This window comes from Euprymna scolopes, chromosome 41, assembly GCF_053919585.1.
Source record: "Euprymna scolopes isolate OS-2025 chromosome 41, ASM5391958v1, whole genome shotgun sequence".
NCBI classification, from domain to species: Eukaryota; Metazoa; Mollusca; class Cephalopoda; order Sepiida; family Sepiolidae; genus Euprymna; species Euprymna scolopes.
The window spans coordinates 68,284,112-68,309,111 of NC_136522.1; the positions used below are offsets into that span (position 1 = coordinate 68,284,112).

The 25,000-nt window shown below is 32.5% G+C and overlaps 1 protein-coding gene and 1 pseudogene across 2 annotated transcripts in view; both read right to left on the reverse strand.

Moving 5' to 3' along the window:
* Positions 1-1,864: 1,864 nt before the first annotated feature.
* On the reverse strand, positions 1,865-2,081 carry LOC145266772 (U2 spliceosomal RNA; annotated as a pseudogene).
* A 1,065-nt stretch (positions 2,082-3,146) lies between these two features.
* The window catches only part of LOC145266597 (uncharacterized), a gene marked incomplete at its 3' end in the record, with an annotated part of 71,427 nt that continues 49,573 nt past the window's right edge, over positions 3,147-25,000 (reverse strand). The window contains 7 exon segments of one of the 2 annotated variants that reach the window (XM_080122450.1): positions 3,147-3,356; positions 5,042-5,191; positions 7,098-7,184; positions 7,671-7,787; positions 9,100-9,148; positions 19,643-19,690; positions 24,773-24,848. In XM_080122450.1, the coding sequence (XP_079978576.1) occupies positions 3,147-3,356; positions 5,042-5,191; positions 7,098-7,184; positions 7,671-7,787; positions 9,100-9,148; positions 19,643-19,662 (633 nt within the window). 2 annotated transcript variants of the gene reach the window in all.

A 25,000-nucleotide genomic window follows, 5' to 3' on the forward strand; every position in this document is an offset into this window, starting at 1 on the left:
TCATATTTGAAATATCCTGAAATTACTACGTCGATATAGACACCACAGGAAATTTTGAATGAGGTCAGGAGGATTAATAATTTAATATATAAAAGGCTACATGTCTGTCTGTCTGTCTGTCTTCCTATTTTCAAACTCTATCACATCCGAAACTAAAAGCCGTAGAGCGGCGCTAGCGGTCTCAAATGATTGGATTTTTTTATGGACCATTCTTTTATGGGTCTTTTAAAATTAAAAATAGTTTTTAAGGGGTTAGGGTTAGGGTTAGTTTATATAGTTTTTAAGGGGGTAAAAAGTTGGTAAAAATTGAATAAAAGTCGTTACCCATTTTGTACATTCATCTTAGTTTATTTTTAATTTTTAATCAGTTCATATACGTGTCACGTTGGTATAGTGGTAACGTCACCAGCTTTGAATGCTACAGTTTTGTTTTTGGTTTCAATTCTAGCTGATGGCACCCAAATACTTTTTTTTTTTTTACATTTGAAATCACAACTCTATAATAATATATACAAAATCTGGGCAAATCAGAATATCATATTTAAGTATATTTTACGACCGGGCAACGCCCCCCCCACCCTTTCGCTAGAATGTATTATTTGGATTGTTCGGACTACTATTCTCACCTTAAATGTGATTCTCACAACGTTTCGGGTTATATAATTGGACCCTACGTTATCAGACTCGCAGCTTTAGCTAGTACATAGATATAGATTTTAGTAACGTGCTTTATTTTTTAGTTTGAGAGTCGTTGAGTTAAAAAAAAGCTTGTCGAATACAACCACAGACGGCCGAGTGACAGAAAAAGGTTTATAGGTCATATTGAAATTGGGCCACTCATTTGACATATGGTTTGGTTTATGAATATATATTCTTTTATTTTTTAAATCACAACTTTATAATATATAACTAGCGAGGCGTACCCGGCGTTGTCCGGGTGTTTGGAGGTGTGTGTGTGGGGGGGGGGGTTTAAAAAAAAGTAAGTATGAGGATCGAACCCGAACCGTTGAGGCAAAGTTGTAAATTAAAGTGTCAAAAAAAAAAAACAAAAAAAAAAACGTGCGACCTTAACCATTGCCCCACCGCGAGATGCTAACGGAAACACGTTTGAATTTATTTAATTACTTGGATTCGGCAGGTGCCCGTTTTAATGAGTTAATGAGGTCAAGTTTGACTGCGGGATTTTTATTTTCCCAATATGTTATAGGAAAAAGACTAACCCACATGTGGCGAGCGACAAACGTTGAATATTTATCTTCCCGAAATCGAACAAATTAAATAGACAGGCGAGCTTCGTTGTTAACCGCGAGATATTACGATTTATATGTGATATAAAAAGTTTTAAAAAGTTGTGAAGCGAGCGACAGCTTCTCTGAAAGAAGCCTTTTGTAGACACACAGAAAAAGCGGACACACATACAAACATACATTTTCGCTTTTATATTTATAGATAATCAATAGAAAATTATCTCTGTAATAATATATACGAAATCTGCATAAATTAAACTATCATATTTAAGCGTATTTTACAACCGGGTCATGCTTGGCGTCCCTGCTAGCTTAGATAAATACTTTTACAGTTTTAACAAAGGAGCTACAATAATATCAAGGCGTTTCCACTTACAGTCACAGTATGCCAACATCAATATATTACATATGAAAGAGTCGGCTGTGGACTTTCCACAGGTCCCGCTAGTTGGTCATTACGACTCTAGCCATAGTCAGGAAGAGCCCATATAGTGACGGAATAGGTTAGATAACTATAACAATCATGAAAACTAGCAGGACCTGTGGAAATTCCACAGGGGACTCATTCATATGTAATATATTGATGTTGGCATTCTGTAGATGTTCAGTGTAAATGAAGACGCTCTAATATTATTGTACCTATTTACTATGCCTCCCCACGGGACAGAGTTAGACACCAGGGTCGTTTTTTAACGTGGAGAAAAGGTACAAAAATAAAAATTGTCTCAGTCGTGAAGGATTTCTCCTCCACCGAAAGAGAACAAGAAAATGAAGTGCAGCATCTGAAGAACAGATACTACACTTTGATCTTAACCAAAAGGCCAAGAAAACTGTAAAAGTATTTATCTAAACTAGCACAAACGCCCGGCAAAGCCCGGTCGTAAAGTACGCTTAAATATGATATTTTAATTCTTGCAGATTTCGTATACATTATTATAGAGTTAATATTCTATCGATTTTTATATTTTATAAAGTTGTGATTTCAAAAATAAAAAAAATATATCCATATGACTTGGGTGCATCAGCTTGAATCGAAACCGAAATAAAAACTATGAAAAATATATATGTGTGTGTGTGTGTGTATACATATATGGTGTGAATCGTGACACCCTGCACTGAAGATTCCCGAAAGGGTGAAACACTAGTGTCTGTAGGTATTTAATTATTATAGTAAGACAATAATTATGACAACCCTTTTAAGAAACTCGTTTCTTATCGTTGAGTACTTTCAGTTGAATTATGTCGGTCAATTTAGCTCTTACGCATAGATCATCGTATAACGATTAGATCACTCTCTGACTGACGTAAAGAACATTTAAAATTATAATGTTTAAATTCAACGTTATTTCACGCGGTTAATGGTAGCCGATTGGATACGGTCTGTGCTAATCGAGCCAGAGATGGCTCGTGTTGCCGAGTTCGAATCTGTCGACTGGTGTTAATCATGACACCCTGCACTGAAGATTCATTCCCGAAAGGATGAAACACTAGTGTCTGTAGGTATTTAATTATTATAGTAAAAAAATAATATATATATATATATATATATATATATATATATATATATATATATATATATATATAACTTGATTTCCTTCAGCCATAGTCGAAACCGAAACAAAAACTCTTGATAAAATTATTTATGACAAGAAATAGAAGTACATAACAATTAAACGACCCGGATGTAAGCGTGACACAGAAAATAATACACCCGTTATCGTATTAAAATATAGACTAGACCACATACACCCCCCCCCCCCAAAAAAAAAGTCTTCTCGAATAACACAACTGGTAAATCATATATCAGCCAGTCCTCTACAGCAGATTATAAAATTTCTTTTGAAAGTTTAGAAAAAAAAAAAAAAAAAAAGATGAGAAAGACAATAAAAAGCGACTCACGTCTTTCTGTTGCCTCTTGTAATTCTCCTCGTGGTCGAATTTGTCGCCAGCCAGCTTTCGCAGGTGGTCGTGCAACTGTTTCGCCTTCTCCTTCAGCTTGTCAAGATCCATGCCATTGATGTCCAGGGGTTGTATCCTCTGGGCCAAAATGGCTTTCTTCTCCTCTTCAAGCTGTTCTTTGGATTTTTGCATATCTTCCTTGGAGGTAGGCTGAGAAAAAAAAACAGAGAGAGAGAAAATAAGAATAAAAGCGGTTTAAGAACACGTTTGCACGGGAGTACTTCATCGCAGCTATAACAGGCTGATCTTCGAATTTAATGTCAATAAATATTTGTCATAAACTGTCTTTATACAAATTTAGTTTTTTTTCATTCAATCCTCTCCATAATATTCTTCATCATTCAACTACATCCACCTCTTTTACCCTCACCCTCTAGTGGCATTTAATCTTGATAACTGATAGATCATTAGTAAAAATAGATACGTCCATTCAAACTGCACATTTAGCAAAAAAAAAAAAAAAATGTTATTTCAAAGCTAAGCGTAACAAACTGATGAAAATGCTATTTGTTGAGGTGTGTCCACCCTACGGATAATAATGAATGTTTCAACTTATTATAAAGACGGGCCGAATATGTCTTTTAGCGTTAGCGCACAGTTTATGTTTGAGTCTTGCACACATGGCAGTCGAACTGACATATACCCACACTTTTCAATTGTTGTATTTGCTTTTCTGTTTAATATATATTGTTTCTACAAATTACTAAGCTGTGTCTTTCTTTCGGACCTTGACGAATTAAAACTTAAAAAGCTTGACAGACTGACAAAGATGATATTCAAACCTAAATGTAAAAAAACCAATGAAAATGCTTTTAAGAAGGTAAAGTGTAACGGACGAAAAATGCCATTTTAAACTTATGTGCAACATCTCTCAAAATATGTAACGGACCAAAAAAAAATGTTATTAAAAACTGAAGCGTAACGGACCAAAGATGCTATATAAAACTGAAGTGTAACGGACAAAAAATGCCATTTCAAACTTATGTGCAACAGTAAAAATAATATTTCAAACTTATGTGCAACATCTCTCAAAATATGTAACGGACCAAAAAATGTTATTAAAAACTGAAGTTTAACGGACCAAAGATGCTATATAAAACTGAAGTGTAACGGACCAAAAATGCTATTTAAATCTGAACTGTAACAGACCAAATATGCTATATAAAACTGAAGTGTAACGGACCAAAAATGTTATTTAAAACTGAAGTGTAACGGACCAAAAATGCTAAATGCTATTTAAAACTGAAGTGTAACGGACCAAAAATATACTATTTCAAAACTGAAGTGTAACAGACCGCCGAAATGCTATTTCAAACTTGAGTGTAACAGACCAAAAATATGCTATTTAAAACTTAAATGTAACAGATCGATGAAAATGCTATTTCAAACTTACGTGTAACAGCAAAAGTAAAAGTGAGATTTCAAACATAAATACAACAGCCTCTAAATGCTATTTTAAACTTATTTTAACAGACTAAAAAATGCTATTTCAAACTTTAATGTAACATCTGTTACATTAAAGTTTGAAATAGCATTTTTTAAACTTTAATGTAACAAATAAAAAATGCTATTTTAAACTTTAATGTAACAGATAAAAAAATGATATTTTAAACTTTAATGTAATAGATAAAAAATGCTATTTCAAATTTTCATGTAATGGATAAAAAAATGCCATTTCAAAATGTAAGTGTAACGGATCGACAAAAATGCGGCAAATCACTGGATGTATAATTAAAAAAATTTAAGTAATGGGCATTCTAGTTAAAAAAAAACGACTAAATATATTAGAAATAACGTATACCATAGGTCACATTAAAGAGTAACTTTCTACTTACCTCCTTTGCCTCGCTGCTCTCACCACCCTTCTTGGCGATAACATAGTTAGGCTTTTTAGGTTTCAATCTCTCTTCAGCATCCTTCTTTTTCTTGTCACGTTCCTCCTTCTTTCTTGATTCTTCCTCCTTCTTCTTTTTCTTCTTCTCCTCCTGAAAGTACACGAAATCATCTCACGTTACAACAATAACAACAAAATTCATCAGTAAAAAAAAAAAAATTAAAAAACAAAGAAAAACAAACTAAATCCTTACTTTTTAAAGTTCTGAATTTTTTTAGATGAGGACTGATTGTTTATATTACTTTTATTGATTGGACTATTGTTCTCATCTTGAGTGTTGTTTGTGCAATGTTTCGATTGGTTTGACCTTCGACCGTCTTCAGACATGCTTGTTGTTTTTTGGAAAAGAAAAGAGAAAAGTTACTGGCTCCGTCGATATTTTCGTATTCTTGGAGTTAATCTGTTTTATGGCTGTGGTTTCATATGTGTGAAAAAATTGGTTGACAAAGGGGAGTCAACTCTAATAAAGATCTACGGAGCCAGTAACTTTTCTCCTTATTCTTTGGTTTGTTTTTTGTCTTCATCCTTTATGTTTTATATTTCATTTATCTTCTATTTCTTTTTAGCTTTCTATTCTCATGTATCCTAAACTAGATGTCGCTATATCTGTAATCTAGCTCTCTTCTCTTCTGACGAGAAGCATTAGGCTTCAAAATGTCTAGGTATAAAGAGGGTTTATAACCTTTCTTACTATAAAATGGTTTCTTATTGAAATGACGAATAAATTCATATATAACTATATCTATATTATTTAGTCTTAAATTTCTTTATATATATTATTGGTCTATTTAGGCAGAATTTTTTCATTCAATCAGATATTATTAAATACAACGGAAATACTTTGCTTAATGACAACAGCATATTTCTTTTTTAAAATTTTTTTTTCGATTTCCCGTATGATCTTTTTTTATTTCAAAATCGAAAATATTGATAAAAGTTCTATAGTTATCACGAGCACTTTCGACTCAACTGCAAGTCATCTTCAGGTGAAAATTCATGGAGTTGACGAGGGGCAAGTGAATAGGCGCGAAAATGGAAAGTAGAAGAGTCTGTTGTTTTTGTTTTACGGCATATCAACCCTTTCCAGGTTATTTAATGCCGAATCCAGTGATTTTGAAGAATTTTTTTTTTAATAGAATTCATTTGTTGTTTTCAAGTCGGTTTCTATTTAACTCATAGTTGAGACCCTAACAGGTACTACCACTCCGGGTCAGAGTGGACCTGGGAGCAATGGCAATTAAAGAATGTGGAATTGTCTTCCGTTTTCCTGCTTTCCGGCTGACTACAATATGGTTGTGTTCAAGTCTAAAGTAAATAAGTTCTTGATGAGCCGTTCCATATAAGTTATTAAATTTACCAAATTTTCATTACTAATGATTACTATATTGATCAATTTCTACTGTACACTCTTTAACCCTTATCCTTGAGTGGCCTCTGGGCCTTGATAATGTGGTGATGCCTGTGTAAAAAAAAAAAAAAAAAAGAAAAAGGGTGGCTCCACACTCCACAAAGTCCGCAAGCTGGGGCCTCACCATCGGATATAGTTTAAGGTCATATCCAGGACCTCGAGTGATGGAAGGTTAAAAGTATATTTAAAAAAATCGATTAAAAATCGATTAAAAATCCGAGTTTTAAAATCAACGAATCCGTGGGCCAATATTGGCAAAGCGCATCGTTTTAATACGTTATTGCTCTTCTCGAATGCGATGTTATTAATAATTAATATTAATATCGGAAATTTCTGGTAGACACACACACACATTTTACCTTTTATATATTAGATAAAATTTAAGTTTACTTAAACGATTATCCCCTTTCTTTTTTATCATTATCAGTTATTTTTAAGATCAAGCCTCCTTTTCTTATTTCATAACAATCATTAAGATTATTGAAGCGAGTCAGAGATATGTACGTTCACTTTTGTTATTTATATTAACCTTATCATCGTCTAAAATCTGTCTCCCCTCGCAGGGAGAGAGGTCGATAAATAGCCTTACCTCTTCGGCCTTACGTCTGGCCTCCTCGACCTTCCTCTGCTCGGCTAACCTCTTCTCCTCCTCGACCCGTTCCTTCTTACGTTGTTCCTGAAATAAAAGAAAAAAGAAAAAGGCAAATATATCAATTAAAACTTTATTTACATAAGCGAAAGACAAAGTTTGGATTTTTTTTTACTATACAAATAACAAGAAGCCTCAGCACGCATGTGTTATTGACAAACGTGAAAAATTGTGCGTAAGTTTTAGTCTGAAGCGATGAAGTGTAGGGGACGGTTTGTTATGTATATTCGATGAACTTCATTGCGAAGAATGTTGTGGATATTTGTGTGTTAAATTTAATCTGAAACTTTGGATATTTTTTTTATTAGCAAGTCATTTCTGATATGAGGAATGATTAATACGGGCTGGGCTGATAGACGATGTAATACGAAAAAGTAACCAGGTTCAACGTTGCTTCGTTAACTTTGGTGATCCAATGGGAACTGATGTGTCAACGGGATTATGCCGTATGTATTATGATTATGCATATGACTTAATATATTTAGCTTTTTCATTCAAATAACATGGACTTACTCTCCTTGCTCGCAATTGGCGGATCTCTTCTTCGTCCTTCTCTCGCTCGGCTTTTCTCATTTCCTCGTATTCGGCCATTTCTTCTTTTTGTTTTTCAAGGTTTCTAAGCTTTTTGGCCTGGAATTAAAATAGATACATAGATAGATAAATAAATAAATAAAATAACAAGAATAATAATAACAATTATAACAATAATAATAATAACAACAATAATAATAAATAGTAATAATAAATAATATTAATAATAATAGCAATCAGAGAAATAAAAAAAAAATAACGTTTGATAACGCCTCTCTCAGAAGAAATGGTATTTATTCTCAGAGAACTCTTAATCCCGGCTCCAAACCAGGAGTTGCATAGCGCTTATTATTATTATTATTATTATTATTATTATTATTATTATTATTATTATTATTATTACTAATAATACTAATAATAATAATAATAACAACAACAACAACAACTGAAATAAAAATTTAAATGAAAAAAGAAAAAATATACATATTGCCCATACGCGTACACGGATGGGTATTCTTCTAGTAATACACACACACACACACACGCACACACACACACACACACACACACACACACACATATATAAACTTTGGAAGGATGAGATGCAGGTAAAATATTTTCCCATGTTTTTTCCACATTAGGAAAATGGACTCCATATTGTTCATTGCTAAAGTGTTTTTTATTCAATACGTCTGACGATAGGCTGTTCTTGTGAAAATTTTCAAACGACTTAATGTTTGAATTTGTCCGATTAGTCTTTAAACAATTGTAACTAACGATGGAATACCCTATTTGTTGCTATCAATCTATTCCTTGAAGTCTTTATTTTGTTAAAACAATATTATATATACATATACATATATATATATCTATATATATATATATATATATATATATATATATATATATATATATATATATATATATAATAAAAATTACAATAAGTTTACCAAGGTAATCAAAATGTTAAATTTAAAATATATTATAAATATTAAAGAGTAAAATAAACTCAGCCAGATTATACATATATATATATATATATATATATATATATATATATATATATATATATATATATATATATGAGAGAGAGAGAGAGAGGAGGGGAGAAGAAAAAAACGACAGTATAAAAATATATACATTTAATATAAATTTAATATAAATTTAATCATTGATTCAATAAGGAGATTGCATCAATTATGAGCGCAGGATAAACATATTTATTGAATTCCTATTGAATCGACGATTAAATTTATATGCATTAGTATATAAATTTATATTGTCGTTTTTTAATTTTCTCTCTTCTACATAAGCTCCACCTCAATAGTTGAGCTTTGCATTATCCCGATAAGTCTCTCTTTCTTTCTCTCTCCCCCCTCTCTCTCTCTATGTATAAGATATTTTTACTTACCTCCATTTTCCTTTTGCCCTCATCAGCATCACCGCCGCCTCCGAAGGATCTGATTGGACATGAGAAAATATATTGATTTATATGGATATACATACAGTTGTGATATATTAATACCGTATTTAGCGTACGTACGTACGCACATGTGTCACAGCTTCCATATTATCAGAAGATCCTATTTATTAAAAAGGAACATAGGAGGTGATCACATACGACGAACATTAAATTAGTATATCGAGTGATGCTAATTTAATGTTCGTAGTATGTGATCACCTTCTATCTTCCTTTTTAATAAATAGGATCTCCCGATCACTGAAAATGCAATGTAAAAATAAAGTAAAATAAAATAAAATGTCGTTTTTGGGCCGTACGTGAAACTAAAATATACCTTCTTGATCTTCTGGCTAGGCTCCAAGGGTAGTATCTGTTCTGTCTAAAGGTAGTATAATGATATCGTTGGTGTTTCATTCGCGCTGAGCAATGGAAATATGTTATAAGCTCCTATAAGGATATTGGAGATAAACCACCTCTTTGGACTTGTAGACCGGCACCCAGTCCTACTACCACACCCAAGATCTGCCGGCGGTTACCTGATTGCGCTAAGAAATCACCACACTCTTCAGCACCTCCAGGGTCACTTTAGAGTTGACTTTCAAGCCAACTTCTAAGATGTAAGGTGACATCAGGTGACCCTCACTTGAACCCACCCCAGAGACCATAACCGGAGCTGGAAAGTTTGCTTCCATCACTCTGGGTATGTCCCTGTTTTCATAGCAATCTAGCGATGAATTTTTTCGGGTGCTGGCAACAGTTCTGTTGCCATAAGTTGGATCGGTAGAGAGCATGAGTTGTACAGTGGCGCATCTCCGATTGCACTCGTCTAACATTGCATCACTTTCAGACATGATAGAAGTCTCCTATCGCTCTTGGGATTTGTAAGCAACTGGCCGACTAGTAGATGGTTTGCAACAAAAAAAGAAAACCCGTTTTAATCAAATGGAAATGGCATCATGTCGTCTTTTCTAGGGCGATAATTTTATCGTCCCACTCAGTACTTAGCTGCAATTTTTTAATTAACTGCACAAGTCAAGCAGCTGTCTCTGAACTATCTTTATATCCCCCCACGCATCTCTAACTCTAAACTGATTCAACTATCTAATATTTCCTTATATCTCTGTGAGCATTTTTTAAAATGGAAATCGCTCCAGTCAAGACATGAAGCCACTTGATGTAAAGACCTAAAAAAAAATATTGCTTCAACATTGAAAACTTGCCAACGATAAATGTTAGATGGAATAGACCCTCACCCAGAAAACAGCAATTATTCCCTCTTTGTCAGAAACAATGCTCATGGAATGCGAGGACTAAAGGGCAAAATAACGGAAGCAAGAGTTACGAGGCTGTCGAAAGTAAACATGAGATCTTCTTTCTACACTTCTTAGCCAACGATAGGTGCTAGATATATCATTGGCCTACGGGGGTTGAGGATATGCGTTGCATGGAGAGAAATTACACGAGAATGATAAAGGCTAGTGGTATACATACACTCTGACAAAACAGAAGGAATTGAATAAATACTCACAGACAAGGGAAGAAGCCACAAGAGGCAAGAAGCTATAAAGGTACTACTTCCAGGTAAAGAAAAAAAAAAAAAAAAAACTAGTCCCCGATGATGGTTAAATGTACATAAAACAGCAATTCTTTCCCCTTTGTCAGAAACATCATTCATGGAATGTGAGAACTAAAGGACAAAATAAAGGAAGCATGGCTGGCAAAAGTAAACCCAACATCCACTTTCTGCTCTTATAAGAAAGAGTGACTCTCTTTGTTCAACGACCTCATCTAATTTACATGCGTGTGTCTGGTTAGTTTATGAAATAATGGATAAGAATGAAAACAGACGAGTAAAAATAATAACAAATACAATATCTACAGTCAACCGATATTTCGGTCGACTCAAACGACCATAGTCTTTAGTGTATAATGGTCTTTTAAAATTGGACCTATTGAAAGGAACCGATAAAGCACTTTTATCACAGCTCTCCGCTTTGTAAAGAAGCACTATAATGTTTAGCTACCAACGGATCTACATACGCCGTGCTCTAAATTTTTCAAGGTTCGGACAACAAGCCGCTTCACCAGAAGCGAAAGCCAATACAACTACCAAACAGTGAAAAAATATACAAATAACACATGCTAATTTGTTTGTGCTATGAAAAAAAGGTTCTTGGCTTTCGGGCCAGGATCAAATTGTATGGGTTCTAATGTTTTAAACAATTGGGTTCCAAGTAGGACGTCCCTCAATACGAAAGGGTGAATGCGGTATTATGGTGGAAGAAGATATTAGCTAAGAGAAACTTTTGTTTAGTTCTGGAGTGACAAGGATGACCATCGACCTCCAACCCCCCCTTTTGAGTTGGCCTTGTGCCTAAGTTTTTTGTTCATGTTGAACTTACATTGCATTTTTAGCCTGAATAAAATATTTAATATCTCAAAGTGTAGTATCTGTTTTGATGGTTCACTTAAATAATTAGCCTTTGGTCAATGTAGGAGAAACTCTTCTTTTACTATTTATTTGGACACTGCCAGAGTGCCCCCTCTTTGGGGGAGCTGGTCCCCCCCCCCATTAAAACGACCTTGTGTCTAATATTCTTTTGTGGAGAAGCAAATAAATACATCTGTTTTGATGCTGGACTTCACCATTTTGGTCTCGGTTAGTGGACGAGAAATCCTTCATGAGTGATACATTTTTTTAAATTTTTTGTTAGTACCAGAGTGCTCCTTTTTTGGGGAGCTGGTTTCCCCTCACATTAAAAATCGACCTTGTGTTTATCGCTGTCCTCGCGGGGAGGCAAGTAAACAAAAAAAAAATTGTTTGTGTGATGGCCTCTATATAGCAAACGTATTGATCTAGGCAAAAAAGCTACTCGTGGATGATGGTTAATGAGATGACTATTTTGAGAGGATTGGAAACGATGAATAAAATGAAAAAAATGTATTAAAACAAAAATAAAAACTGCCTCGGTCAAGGAGGACTTATTTTCCTCACTTAGAACGGAACAGGTACTTTGAATTATATATTTGGAAATAAAAGTAAACGACTCTTACAAATTAGGCACAAGACCATTAAAAGGTGAGCATGAGTGTCGTTGGTCATCCTCTGTCCATCATTCTCTGAATTAGACGCATTTTGGCTCATTTGTTCAACCACTGTTGGTTTCTTTTATCCTTTGTCCACTGGAGATCAGTTGGTAATTACATATATATATATATATCTGGAACTTTATTTCTCTATGATCTGATGTTTTTTTTTTCTGGGAACATTGATTTACCCTGGACATTTATAATTATGTTTGCCCGTACCTTATGGATTACCAATGGACTACCAATGGACTCATTTTGGATTTATCCGCTTCTGGATTTTACCTTCTTATTCAATGGATTTTTACCATATTCTTTTTCTCCCTTTTTCTCAGTTTCCTGCTTTCATAATCACTTTGAATCCCTATAAACTATCACTAACTGTTCAATAACTTTTTATGCAAATATGAGGGATTTTATGTTTGTAGTTTTTTTTTTTCAATGCATTAACCTGCAAAATTTATTGTACCTTTTTCATCTGATGAGAAGAACTGCATTTTTCGAAACTCCGTGGAATAAGATCTTTCAAATTTATTTGTACGCCTTGTTGGATAATTAAAAACTGTATATACCTTCTTCATGAGTTTATAATGTTTATTTGAAAATTTGAATTCATTTTCAATAAGATTTCTCTATTATATATATATATATATATATATATATATATATATATATATATATATATATATATATAGGGTGGCCGAAAAGTCCCAGGACACTATACATGTATTTTTAATAAAACAGCAGCAATTAAGCGCTCCTCAACAGTAAATACACTGATGTCAGTCATAACCTGAAAAAATAAATGAAATAAATTGTTTTAACAACATTAGAATATTAAAATCAATCATATTTAACAGCATTAAAATATTAAAAATACAGTGCCCTGGGACTTTTCGGCCACCCTGTATATATATATATATATCATTGTGTGTATTTCTGTATGTTTGTTTGTTATGGACTCCAAAACGGCTGGGCCGACTTTTTTTAATTTCACGCAAATCTACCTCATGTGTCTGCGAGTGTTCTTAAATATGTTTTGTGTCGGCATGCTTCCGATAAGTATCGGAAATCGAGAACCAAAAAATTCAACCGAAGAAAAAAAAACAGTCCAATTTTCACCAAAGTTAACACGCTTATACAACCTAATATCATAAGTACATTTTAGAAGTTTCATCACTGCACAAGCAGAACGGTCCAGCGTATAAAATCGACAGTAAGTTCTTTGATAAGACAGAAGCGCGTTCGAAATGAATCTTTCTGTTTAGAGCACAATAAACTTATCCCTTCTCAAGGAGAAGGTAAAGATTAGACTGGTGGACCGCATAGGACTAAACAGAACAATTTTGACGCCTTTTTGACCCTTTAAAAACTATTTTAACCAGTTAAAGACCCATAAAAGAACGGTTCATAAAAAAATCCAATCATTTGAGGCCCCTAGCGCCGCTCTGCGACTTTTAGTTTCGGTAGAGATAGAGTTTGAAACTATGGAGACAGACAGACAGACAGACATAGTGAGTTTTATAACTTAGATTTTCCCGTGTAATTTCTTTTATAGTCTTCAGATTTGATCCATTAAAAGTTGAAAATTCTGCTATCCAAATTTGCAGACGACAATATCAAATTTTGCAGACAATATTGTTGAATAAAAACAAAATGGCTGCTAATTATTTCTTTTTTTTCAGCTGAAACAAATAACATTTTATCTTTTGCTGATTAGTAGCAATTAGACTATCTACGCAAAGGTCAGGCACATCTAGTTACACTTCATTGTTATTATGAAAAAAAAAATGTTAGAAGGTAATAGTTATTGTTTTTTTTTTTTTTTTAAAGTCAGGTCTTTACGTCAACTGACTTTGTTATTTCTAAGTATTGAAACCCAGGTGTGTATACGCGATTAAACTTAAAAAAAAAAAAAAAAAAAAAAAAACTCCCAGTTAAAATTTTGGATTTGTTAATACGTCACATAACTTGGGGGGGGAGGGTCATGTACATTTCATAATTTTTTAATACGTCACGTACATTTCATAATTTTAATTTGTTTGTTTGTCGGTTTTTGTTTTATGGCATATCAACCCTTTCCAGGTTATTTAATGCCGAATCCAGTGATTTTGAAGAACAATTTTTTAATAGAGTATATTTGATTTTTTTTTTTAAAGTCAGTTTCTATTTAACCCATAGTTGGGACCCTAACAGGTACTACCACTCCGGGTCAGAGTGGACCTGGGAGCAATGGCAATTAAAGGGTGGCTCCACACTCCCCAAAGCCCGCAAGCTGGGGCCTCACCATCGGATATAGTTTAAGGTCATATTCAGGACCTCATAATTTTAATATGTTACCTAGATTTCATGGTTTTTAATACGTCATCTAGATATGCTTTTTAATACGTCACCTACATTTCATGCTTTTTAATACGCCACCTGCATTTCATACTTTTTAATACGGCACCTACATTTCATGCTTTTTAATACGTCACCTACATTTCATACTTTTTAGTAAGTTACCTGCATTTCATAATTTTTATGTGTCACCTGCATTTCATAATTTTAATACGTCACATATATTTTATAATTTTTAGACACCACCTACATTTCGTAATTTTTGTGCGTTACGAATATTTCTTACTTTTTAAATACGTCACTTACATTTCATACTTTTTGAATACGTTGCATACATTTCATACTATTTTAATAAGTCATATACATTTCGTAATTGTTTAATATGTAACATTTATTAATACCTTTTTTATACGTCACTTACATTTCATAATTTTTTTAAATGCTCACTTACAGTTCACAGTTTTTTATATGTCACCTATATTTAATAATTTTTAGTACGTCTCGAACATTTCATAGTTTTTAATACGTCACTTACATTTCATAGTTTTAATACATCACCAACATTTCATAGTTTTTAATACTTCATCAACATTTCATAGTTTTTAATACGGCACTAACATTTCATAGTTTTTAATACGGCACCAACATTTCATAGTTTTTGATACGTCACTTATATTTCATAGTTTTTAATACGTCACCTATATTTCATAGCTTTTAGTACGTTACCAACATTTCATACTTTTTAATACGTCACCTATATTTCACACTTTTTAGTAGGCCACTTACATTTCATACTTCATTTATATTTGTTATTGTGTTAATAACTTTTTGTCGTTTTGTCACCTACATTTGGTATTTTGTTATTAAATCACCTCAATTGGGTTTTTAATTATTAATAGGTCGTCTACATTCGATGTTTATTGGTAAATGGATAAACACACACTTGTTGGATATTCGTATTACATTCAATAATTTCATAATCCACAAAACATCATATACGGCCGGGTGTGTCTGTTAATTCATAGATTTCTAAGAACCTCAGTTTGTGTTTAGCAGCTGTCGGTAACGGAAGACAGCTCGACCTTCTGTTTCCGGGACGCTTATAGAACGAAACGGCTAGAGAAAAGTTAAGAGGAATTTATTTATTTATTTATTTATTTTTTATTACATTTTCACCCCAAACAAGGCAAATTGCCACTTTGGTGTAGGGGGCTACTATCAGGGGAAACAACTACTGGGGTACTATGTAGAGATTTGGGCAGCAAGGTGTCGGTTCACGTTACACTTGAACTTCTGCACGTCAGTACTGTTGGGGAAGCAGGGACTGGGAATGGAATTCCAGAGTCTTGCGGTTCTGGGGAAGAAACTATTGGAGTAAAAAGATCTTTTACATCTAGGGATCTCTACAGTGTGGGGGTGGGATCTAGTAGCCTGTCGGGGTTGTCGAGGGTGCTCGCGTCGTGGGGGCACAAGTGATTGCAGTTCGTCAGAGCATTCACCACTAAAATACTTGTAGAAAAGGCAGAGGGATGCAACATTTCGTCGATGGGACAGAGGCTGAAGCTTAGATGCCAGCCCAGGGCCCATCAGGTTTGCGACTCTCTTTTGAACCTTGTCAAGGAGCGAGAGACTAGTAGCAGATGCACCAGCCCAGATGTGGCAGCAATACTCCATACATGGGCGAATGGTGGCCTTATAGAGGTACAGGATACTTTCGGGTGTTAGTAGTTTTCTAGCACGGTAGAGAGATCCTACCTTTCTTGCAGCGACCCTGGCAATGCCTTCATGATGTAACTAACCAATCCGGCCGATGATAGTTGGCAGAATTACACAAATCGATCCGGTTGCAAAATACAGAGGAAAAAAGGAAAAATAAATGCTTTTATTTTGAATTCTTAAAATTCTAATCTAAAAAGGTTTGCTGCGCATGCGTAATAGTAACCAATTAGGCTGCATACTTACCCAGTTTGTTCTTCGCTGTCAAACAAATAAAAACGTGTAACACATATAATTGCTTTATATATACTTTTTTTCTGCACACCCCGAAAGTATATAATATAAATAACATATGACATAAAAAATTGTATATTTCATATAATATATAAATATAAAAATATTACATAAATATAAAAATATTATATAAATATAAAAAAACAGTATATAAATATAAAAAGATAGTATATAAATAATATGATATATATATAGTATATAGATAATGATTATATATATATATATATATATATATATATATATATATATATATATATATGGTAAAACTGGTAATTAGTAAAACCTGAAGAGAGTGCTCCATACTATTGCAGAGCAGATATGTGTTTTATTTTTTTTATTACCGTTTTATCTGTTTGGTTACATATGTTTCGAATGTTGGACCATGTTTACGATCCAACAGCAACAACAGAAATGGTTGTTAGTATTTGAAAGAAGTGTTTTAGAAGTCTTCTTTCAAATACTAACAACCATTTCTGTAAGGTCTGACGAGGCTGTTGGATCGTAAACATGGTCTAACATCCGAAACATATGTAACCAAACAGATAAAACGGTAATAAAAAATAAAACATATAGTGTGTGTGTGTATGTGTGTATATATGTATATATATATGTATATATATATGTGTGTGTATATATATATATATACATACATACATACATGTGTATGTGCGTGTGTAAAATATATAATATATACATAATATACATAATACATTTGTTGGCAACCGTCCGTCTCGGGAGTCGTTGGTGTAGTAGTGGAGCTACATAACCTAGGCAGGGTGATATGAGCGGATAGCTATTGCTCGTGCAGCAATCCCCTCCTCTCCACGAAGTCAAAAGATTCAAGAGAGACAGAGTCTTGGCTCTAACTGCGCCACAGGAGTTGCATTGATTACAATATAAAGTAAGGCCGCATTTGAGACCCCGTGTCCGGATTTTTTGTTGCGGTTTACTGCCTTAGTCTTTCCCCTAATAGGGTAATCCCGTGAGGCAGCGGAGGTTTTGAATCAGATTTGCCTTCTCCTCTGTGAGCTACCATCAAATGTTGACGAGTCCCACCTGCCTGAAGTGACTGGTTTTAAGGCGCTAGTGGACCGTCTTTGCTCCTTCTCCCAGTTGGTATAAATAGTTTCGCCGGGCCTCGTAGCTAAACCACACGAAAAGGCCAGGAAATGGAATTGGTTGTCAGAGACTATTTGAGACGCACACTATGAGGGCAATTTTTAGGGAGAGGGAGCTTATCCCCACTACTCACCACATGATATATAATATATAATATGTATAGGGTGTCCATAAGGACGTGCATTTTAAGAAATTTATGATTATTTATATTTACGATAGAAAAAAATGTGAACAAATGTTATGAAGTTTTATGTACTCAGTATCATTATTGAACATTTTTCACAAAATTTGAAACAATTATTAATAAAGTAAATTTTTTTAGGGTCAATGTGATCGATGATTTTAACTTTTGCATAATCCAAATTCCCGGGGAGTTAAGTCAAACGAAAAGTAGGTCACAAGCTTGGATGCAAAGTTCGGGAAAGGACGGCCAACGAAAAGTCGGTCACGTCTGTATGCAAGGCCTCGTAGATGACGTCAAAGAAAGGTCAAATTTTAGGATGCAAAATCTCTGGTCGACCACATTTTTGGAAACGATACAGACTGAAATGTCGTCGTCGTCATCTGGGCCAAATACAAAGAGATACAGAGATAGACAAGGGAAGAGAAACGGAGTCGAGAGTGTTAGCAACACATTATTCTGCATACCACCACCAGCTCCACTACACACGCCATTAGACATGCCAGTCTTTTAGTTGAAAACAGAAAGCTTATATTTACAAATAAACGAAATATTTTTATAATCAGCTGCGTGTTTTTTTTTTCACTATCGCCAACTAATATATAAACCGAGAAATAACAAAGACTGTTTTATTATTATTATTATTATTATTATTATTATTAATAGCATCATTATTATTGAATAGACTTAAAACGCTTTTGAAAAGGGGGAGATAACTGTGAATGCAGCCAATGTTCGTTAGAAGATTTGAAAGTTAAAATGTTTTCAGGCATAAATGTAAATCAGTTGGAAAATGTTTTCTATGAAATGCAAAACCATTTTTCACTTTTTGCGTTGCTAGTGATGGAGGGCATGGAACATAAAAAAAAAAAAATTCAAGAAACATTAAAAAAAAAAAATTCAAGAAACATTAAAAAAAAAAGAATTTCAAGAAACATTTTAAAAAAATTTCAAGAAACATTTTAAAAAAATTTCAAGAAACATTAAAAAAAAAAAAATTCAAAAAACATTAAAAAAAAAAAGATTTTCAAGAAACATTTTTAAAAAATTTCAAGAAACATTTAAAAAAAAAATACAGATTTATTCCTTACATTTTATCGATTTTTTTCTATTGCAAATACAAATAGTTACACATTTTTAACTTCATGTATATATATATATATATATATATATATATATATATATATATATATATATATATATATATATATATATATTAGTTTTGACATTGGAATTAAGTGTATATTATCTCATATTTTAAAATTATATATATATATATATAATTGATTAATTAGGTTCATACACACATGCATACATATGTACACACACATATACTTATACAGACACACACACGCATATATATTCATATATACATACACATACACACACATACACACACATATACATATACAGACACACACACACACATATATATACATATACAGACGCGCACACAGACATCTATACACATACACAACACACACACACACACACATATATATATTATATATTATTATTATTATTATTATTATATATACAATCAGTATAATAAATAGTAAATAGACGTTTACAGTCATAGTTTAAACATGTATGCACATCTGTAGCCAATTATGTTTGTATTAATACTAAAATAGGCTAAAACACACACACACACACACACACACACACACACACACACACACACACACACACACACACACACACACACACACACACATGTATCGAATTACTTTACGGGTGGATGAATACACTTACGTATGTTCTTCGTCTTCCATTTTCTAGTTTCCGATACGTTTACCGCAACTACAAAAAAAAAAAAAAAAATAAATAAATAAATAAATAAAATAAAATAAAATGGACAGTAAAAAAAAATAAAAATATAAATATTGGATTTTTTAGAAGGAAAAAAAGAAAAAAGAAAAAAGAAATCAAGTTAAAATTACAAGCTTTCTCAATATACCACATGCGTTTTTTTTTTTTTTTTTTTTTTTTTTTAAATTTATATTTAATAGTTCTTCAGATATTCATTTCCGGTGAGAACAGATATAAACAGAGGCTGAAGCGAATCCGATATTTTTCGACCATAAACCGTTCACTTTATATCGGATTTGAAACTGACGGTACCAAATTTTTTTTTTACTCCTGTAGTATATATATATATATATATATATATATATATATATATATATATATATATATATATAGTGTTATGTTATTAAAGAATATAAAGCAAAACTTATCAAAATAAGAAAAGTTCAACACTAAATATATTGAATAACCTTATTATATCGGAAGAACAATAAAAGAAAAAAAACATTTAGTCCATGGCATTTCGAAGTAAACTACTTCTCATCAGAAGAGAAGAATACCCAGAATTATACAAAATGCATATATATATATATATATATATATATATATATATATATATATATATATATATATATATATATATATATATATATATATTGTATTTTGTGTACAGAAAGTTGTTAGATGAGACAAGTCATTGGTACCGTCGGTTTCAAGTCCGATAATTAGGACCGTTTAAGATATTCATATCAATCTCCCTTCAGCCAATACTCATCTTGTTAGATGAGATAAGTCATTGGTACCGTCGGTTTCAAGCCCGATAATTAGGACCGTTTAAGATATCCATATCAAGCTCTCTTCAGCCAAACTCAGCAACCATATATATATATATATATATATATATATATATATATATATATATATATATATATATATATATCCACACAGACACATACATACAGGGTGTTCCAAAGGTCGTTGGCACATTTCAAGTCCTCCTATCTGCTCCGGGTTAGGGTTCACGATGAATGGTAGCAAGATGAAACTGGTGCCATTTTTTTTTTGAAATTTTACTTTTGATTTTTTCACTTCTTTTCACGTCCAGTAATGGCGTTCCCTCAACCAGAAAAGGCGTTTTTGTGTGCTTGAATTTGCAAAAACTGAATCATGGACACTTGTTCAACGTACCACCAAGATCTCCAGATCTCACACCCTGCGACTTTTTTTTGTGGGGATTTGTGAAAGGACTCCCATCCCAAGAGACGTGGATGAGCTGAAGATCGGAATAACTGAAGCTGTTGCAACCATTGACAAGGCAATGCTGGGACGATTGTTTGGCAAGAATTGGACTATCAGTTTGATGTGTGTCATGTGACCAATGGTTCTCACATTGAACATCTTTGAACATTCCATGGAAAAATTGGGATTACAAGTTTTCTGAATATACCAGGTGCGTTTTTTTTTATCCTTAATAATTCTCGAGATATTCAATGTCAAAATGTGCCCAAGACTTTCGGAACACCATATAAGTAAAAAAAAAAAAAAAAAAAATACTCGAACTGAGATCTTAACCAAGATAGTGAGTCTAGTACGATAACCATTAGACCAGCTTTCCCAGATCTTTAAAAAGTGTTTTCAAGCCTCGTAAAACAGTTTAAAACGAATTAAAATCCAATATCCCTCCCAAATATCAAGCTTTTTAATTTTGACACCTTAGCAGCCCTTTTTTTCCGGATGAAAACCGATTAAAAAGTTTTCCACATGTCTGAATACCCTATATACCAGATTTAAAGTTTGCAGATAAAAAATGTTCGTTGAGTATATAGGTTGAGAAGTGTCCACACAGCACACACCTTTTTTTTTTTTTTAAATATACATAGAAAATATAATGAACTAATTGATAAACATAACGATTATCGAGAAATTTCCGAAAAAGAAGAGGCAGGTACTTTCGAAAAACTAAAGTACATATCACGTTCGCCTCCTAACAAGGCATATCGCCACTTGAATGTAAGGGGCTACTATTTAGGGCCATGCCTAGGAAAGATATTAACAAGATGTTGGTTTACATTACATTTAAACTTCTGCATATCAGCACAGTCAGGGAAGTGGGTAGCAGGAAAGGAATTCCAGAGTCTAGCTGTTCGAGAGAAGAGCTATTAGAGTAGAAAGCTGTCTGGCATTTAGGAACCTCAACAGTGAAGGGGTGTGATTTTGTTGCTAAGCAGGTTTGTAGAGTTCATTAAAAAAAAAAAATCATTTTCAATTAGGATGTTGCCAATCATCATGTGATCCGTCCCGTAAGTATCTCATGTCTTTCTACAAAGAATTCTGACTACAAAATTTCAAAGTTGGATTCTATGGTCTTATAAATCCAAGTTTTTCATTCTTATCTGGTCTTCCATTTTCGAGTCTGTACGGAATGGTATATTATTTTATTTATTGGAATTCTTTCAGGTGAATAATTTGTATATTTATTTACGGACTGTTATCCTCATCTTGATAGTTATTGTTGTTTCACCATGTTTCTCACACCAATTCCTCTCAACAGTTCCGGTCCTGGATATGACCTTAAGCTATATCCAATGGTGAGGCCCAGCTTGATTGCCATTGCTCCCAGGTCCACTCTGACCCGGAGTGGTAGTACTTGTTAGGGCCCTAACAATGGTTTAAAACCGATTTAAATATATATATTATTTTTTTTTTATAGAAATATATATAGATATATATATTTTTATAGAAATATATATATATATATATATATATATATATATTATTTTTTATAGAAATATATATATATTATTTTCTTATAGAAATATATATATTTTATAGAAATATATATATATTATAGAAATATATATATATTATAGAAATATATATATATATATATATATATATATATATATATATATATATATATTTTATAGAAATATATATATATATTTTTTTTTATAGAAATATATATATATATTTTATAGAAATATATATATTTTTTTTATAGAAATATATATATATTATTTTTATAGAAATATATATATATTATTTTTATAGAAATATATATATATATTATTTTATAGAAATATATATATATTATTTTTATAGAAATATATATTATTTTTATAGAAATATATATATATATATATTATTTTTATACAAATATATATATATTATTTTTATAGAAATATATTTTATTTTTTTATAGAAATATATATTATTTTTTATAGAAATTATATATATATATATATATACATTTCTATAAAAAAAAATTCTTCAAAATCACTGTATTTGGCATTAAATAACCTGAAAAGGGTTGATATGCCGTAAAACAAAAACAACCAACCAACCAACCAACCAACCAACCAACCTCTACATTTCCATTTGAGCATCGTTTGAAGGTAGTGGTTTCAATCCTACCCAAAGCAGGCCATAGATGTTATTGGCCAAAAACATGGTGAGACGACACCTATGGAAGGCAGTAATTACTGAGGATACAGTTATGAGACTCAGCATTTCTATACTGTCGCGATTAACCACCTGAAGAAGGTCAGAGGATGAGTTGGCCGGAACGTTGGGAAACAACAACAACTATAAAGATGATGATAACAGTTTACAAATAAATAAATCCTCATCTAAAAAGAAAATCAGAAATAAAACAAAAAATTATTATTTATTTTATTTTTTTTTTTTGGTAAATTTGTATTTTAAACTCTCAGCTAAACCCACCCTCCTTCCTAAAGAGAGGATCTATCTTTTTAGGCGATTACGTAGCAGTATCAGAATTTTTGTAGGAATTTTTGACACCCCTAACACGAAACTGCGAATACAATATAAAAATCTCGTAATTTCTCTGTTAAAAGTGGGTTATTTATTTTCTTTATGGATTATACTTCCAAAATAAACTATTACAGTTGTTTTAAAAGTAATAAAAATATTTTTATTTTTTTTTTAAACAGTAATGAATTTTCCGAACTCAATATTTTTAAATTTTTAAACTCAATATTTTTAAATTTTAAAATTTTAAAAATCTATCAAAATTTTTCTATTGATTCTATTTTTACGATATTTTCAGGGTCAATGTGAAATTTTATGTTCTTTCCAATAAACCGAATATAATATTTTAGACAAACGTTTTTTTTTTTTTATTCACGGTTCCCCCCCCCCCCAGTGTCTATTACAAAGAAAATACTTAATTTAGTCTCGGATAAGTACATAATTATTTACTCACAAATTGAAGAGAAAAGGTCAATACATAATATATTCAAATTTAAAAAAAAACGGACATCGTGTTCTTGTAGAATTTTACCTGTAAAGTTTGAAGTTTAAAACCTTTTTTTAAACCACGTTATTTGTTTTTTCTTTTTTCTTTTTTTTTTTTTAATGGAACCTTGGTCCTTGCTCCTTTAATTGAAAAAAAAATTAGGGCTTGAATTACATTTTTCGAGGAGTTATAAGCTTGGAAAGACAGGGGGTCGAATAATTCACGCCTCCAATTTTGTAAATGTCTAAAAATAATTAATTTCGACTCGGATAAGTACATAATTATTTACTCACAAATTGAAGAGAAAAGGTCAATACATAATATATTCAAATTTAAAAAAAAACGGACATCGTGTTCTCGTCGAATTTTACCTGTAAAGTCCGAAGTTTAAAACCTTTTTAAAAAAAAAACACGTTTTTTTTTTTTTTTTTTTTTTTTTTTTAATGAAATCTTGGTCCTTGCTCCTTTAATTGAAAAAAAAAATTAGGGCTTGAATTGCATTTTTCGAGGAGTTATAAGCTTGGAAAGATGGGGTGGAATTATTCGCTATTTTCACAAAAAATTCTGATACTGCTAGCGATTACGTGTGAATGTTTTGATAAACTTAACAGGTAGAAGAAAAATAAAATGAATTTTAAGGTGGGGGATAAACTAGTCGTGAAAATGATAGAAAACAAAATCAGAATTCAAAAAATCTAATCGTTACGTCATTTACGTTGTTGCGAGAAATACAGACAGGCACACGCACGCGCGCGGTTGTCGCCTAATTGTAATAATATAGAGATGCCAGAAATGGAGAAGATGGCCGCACGGCTCACCTTGTTGGTGTTATACAGCGACTCTCTGACACCCGTGCTGCTGCGTTTCACGGTATTTTACGATCTCTCGAGAGAAATCAGCTGAAGAGAGAAGAAAAAGAAAAAGAAGAAAAAGAAAAAGCAGAAGAAGAAGAAGAAGAAGAAGAAGAAGAAGAACCGTTTCACCTTCTTTTATTACGGTCCCGCATCCTTGACGCGGCTCAGATGAATCGAGGGTAAAGGTATCGA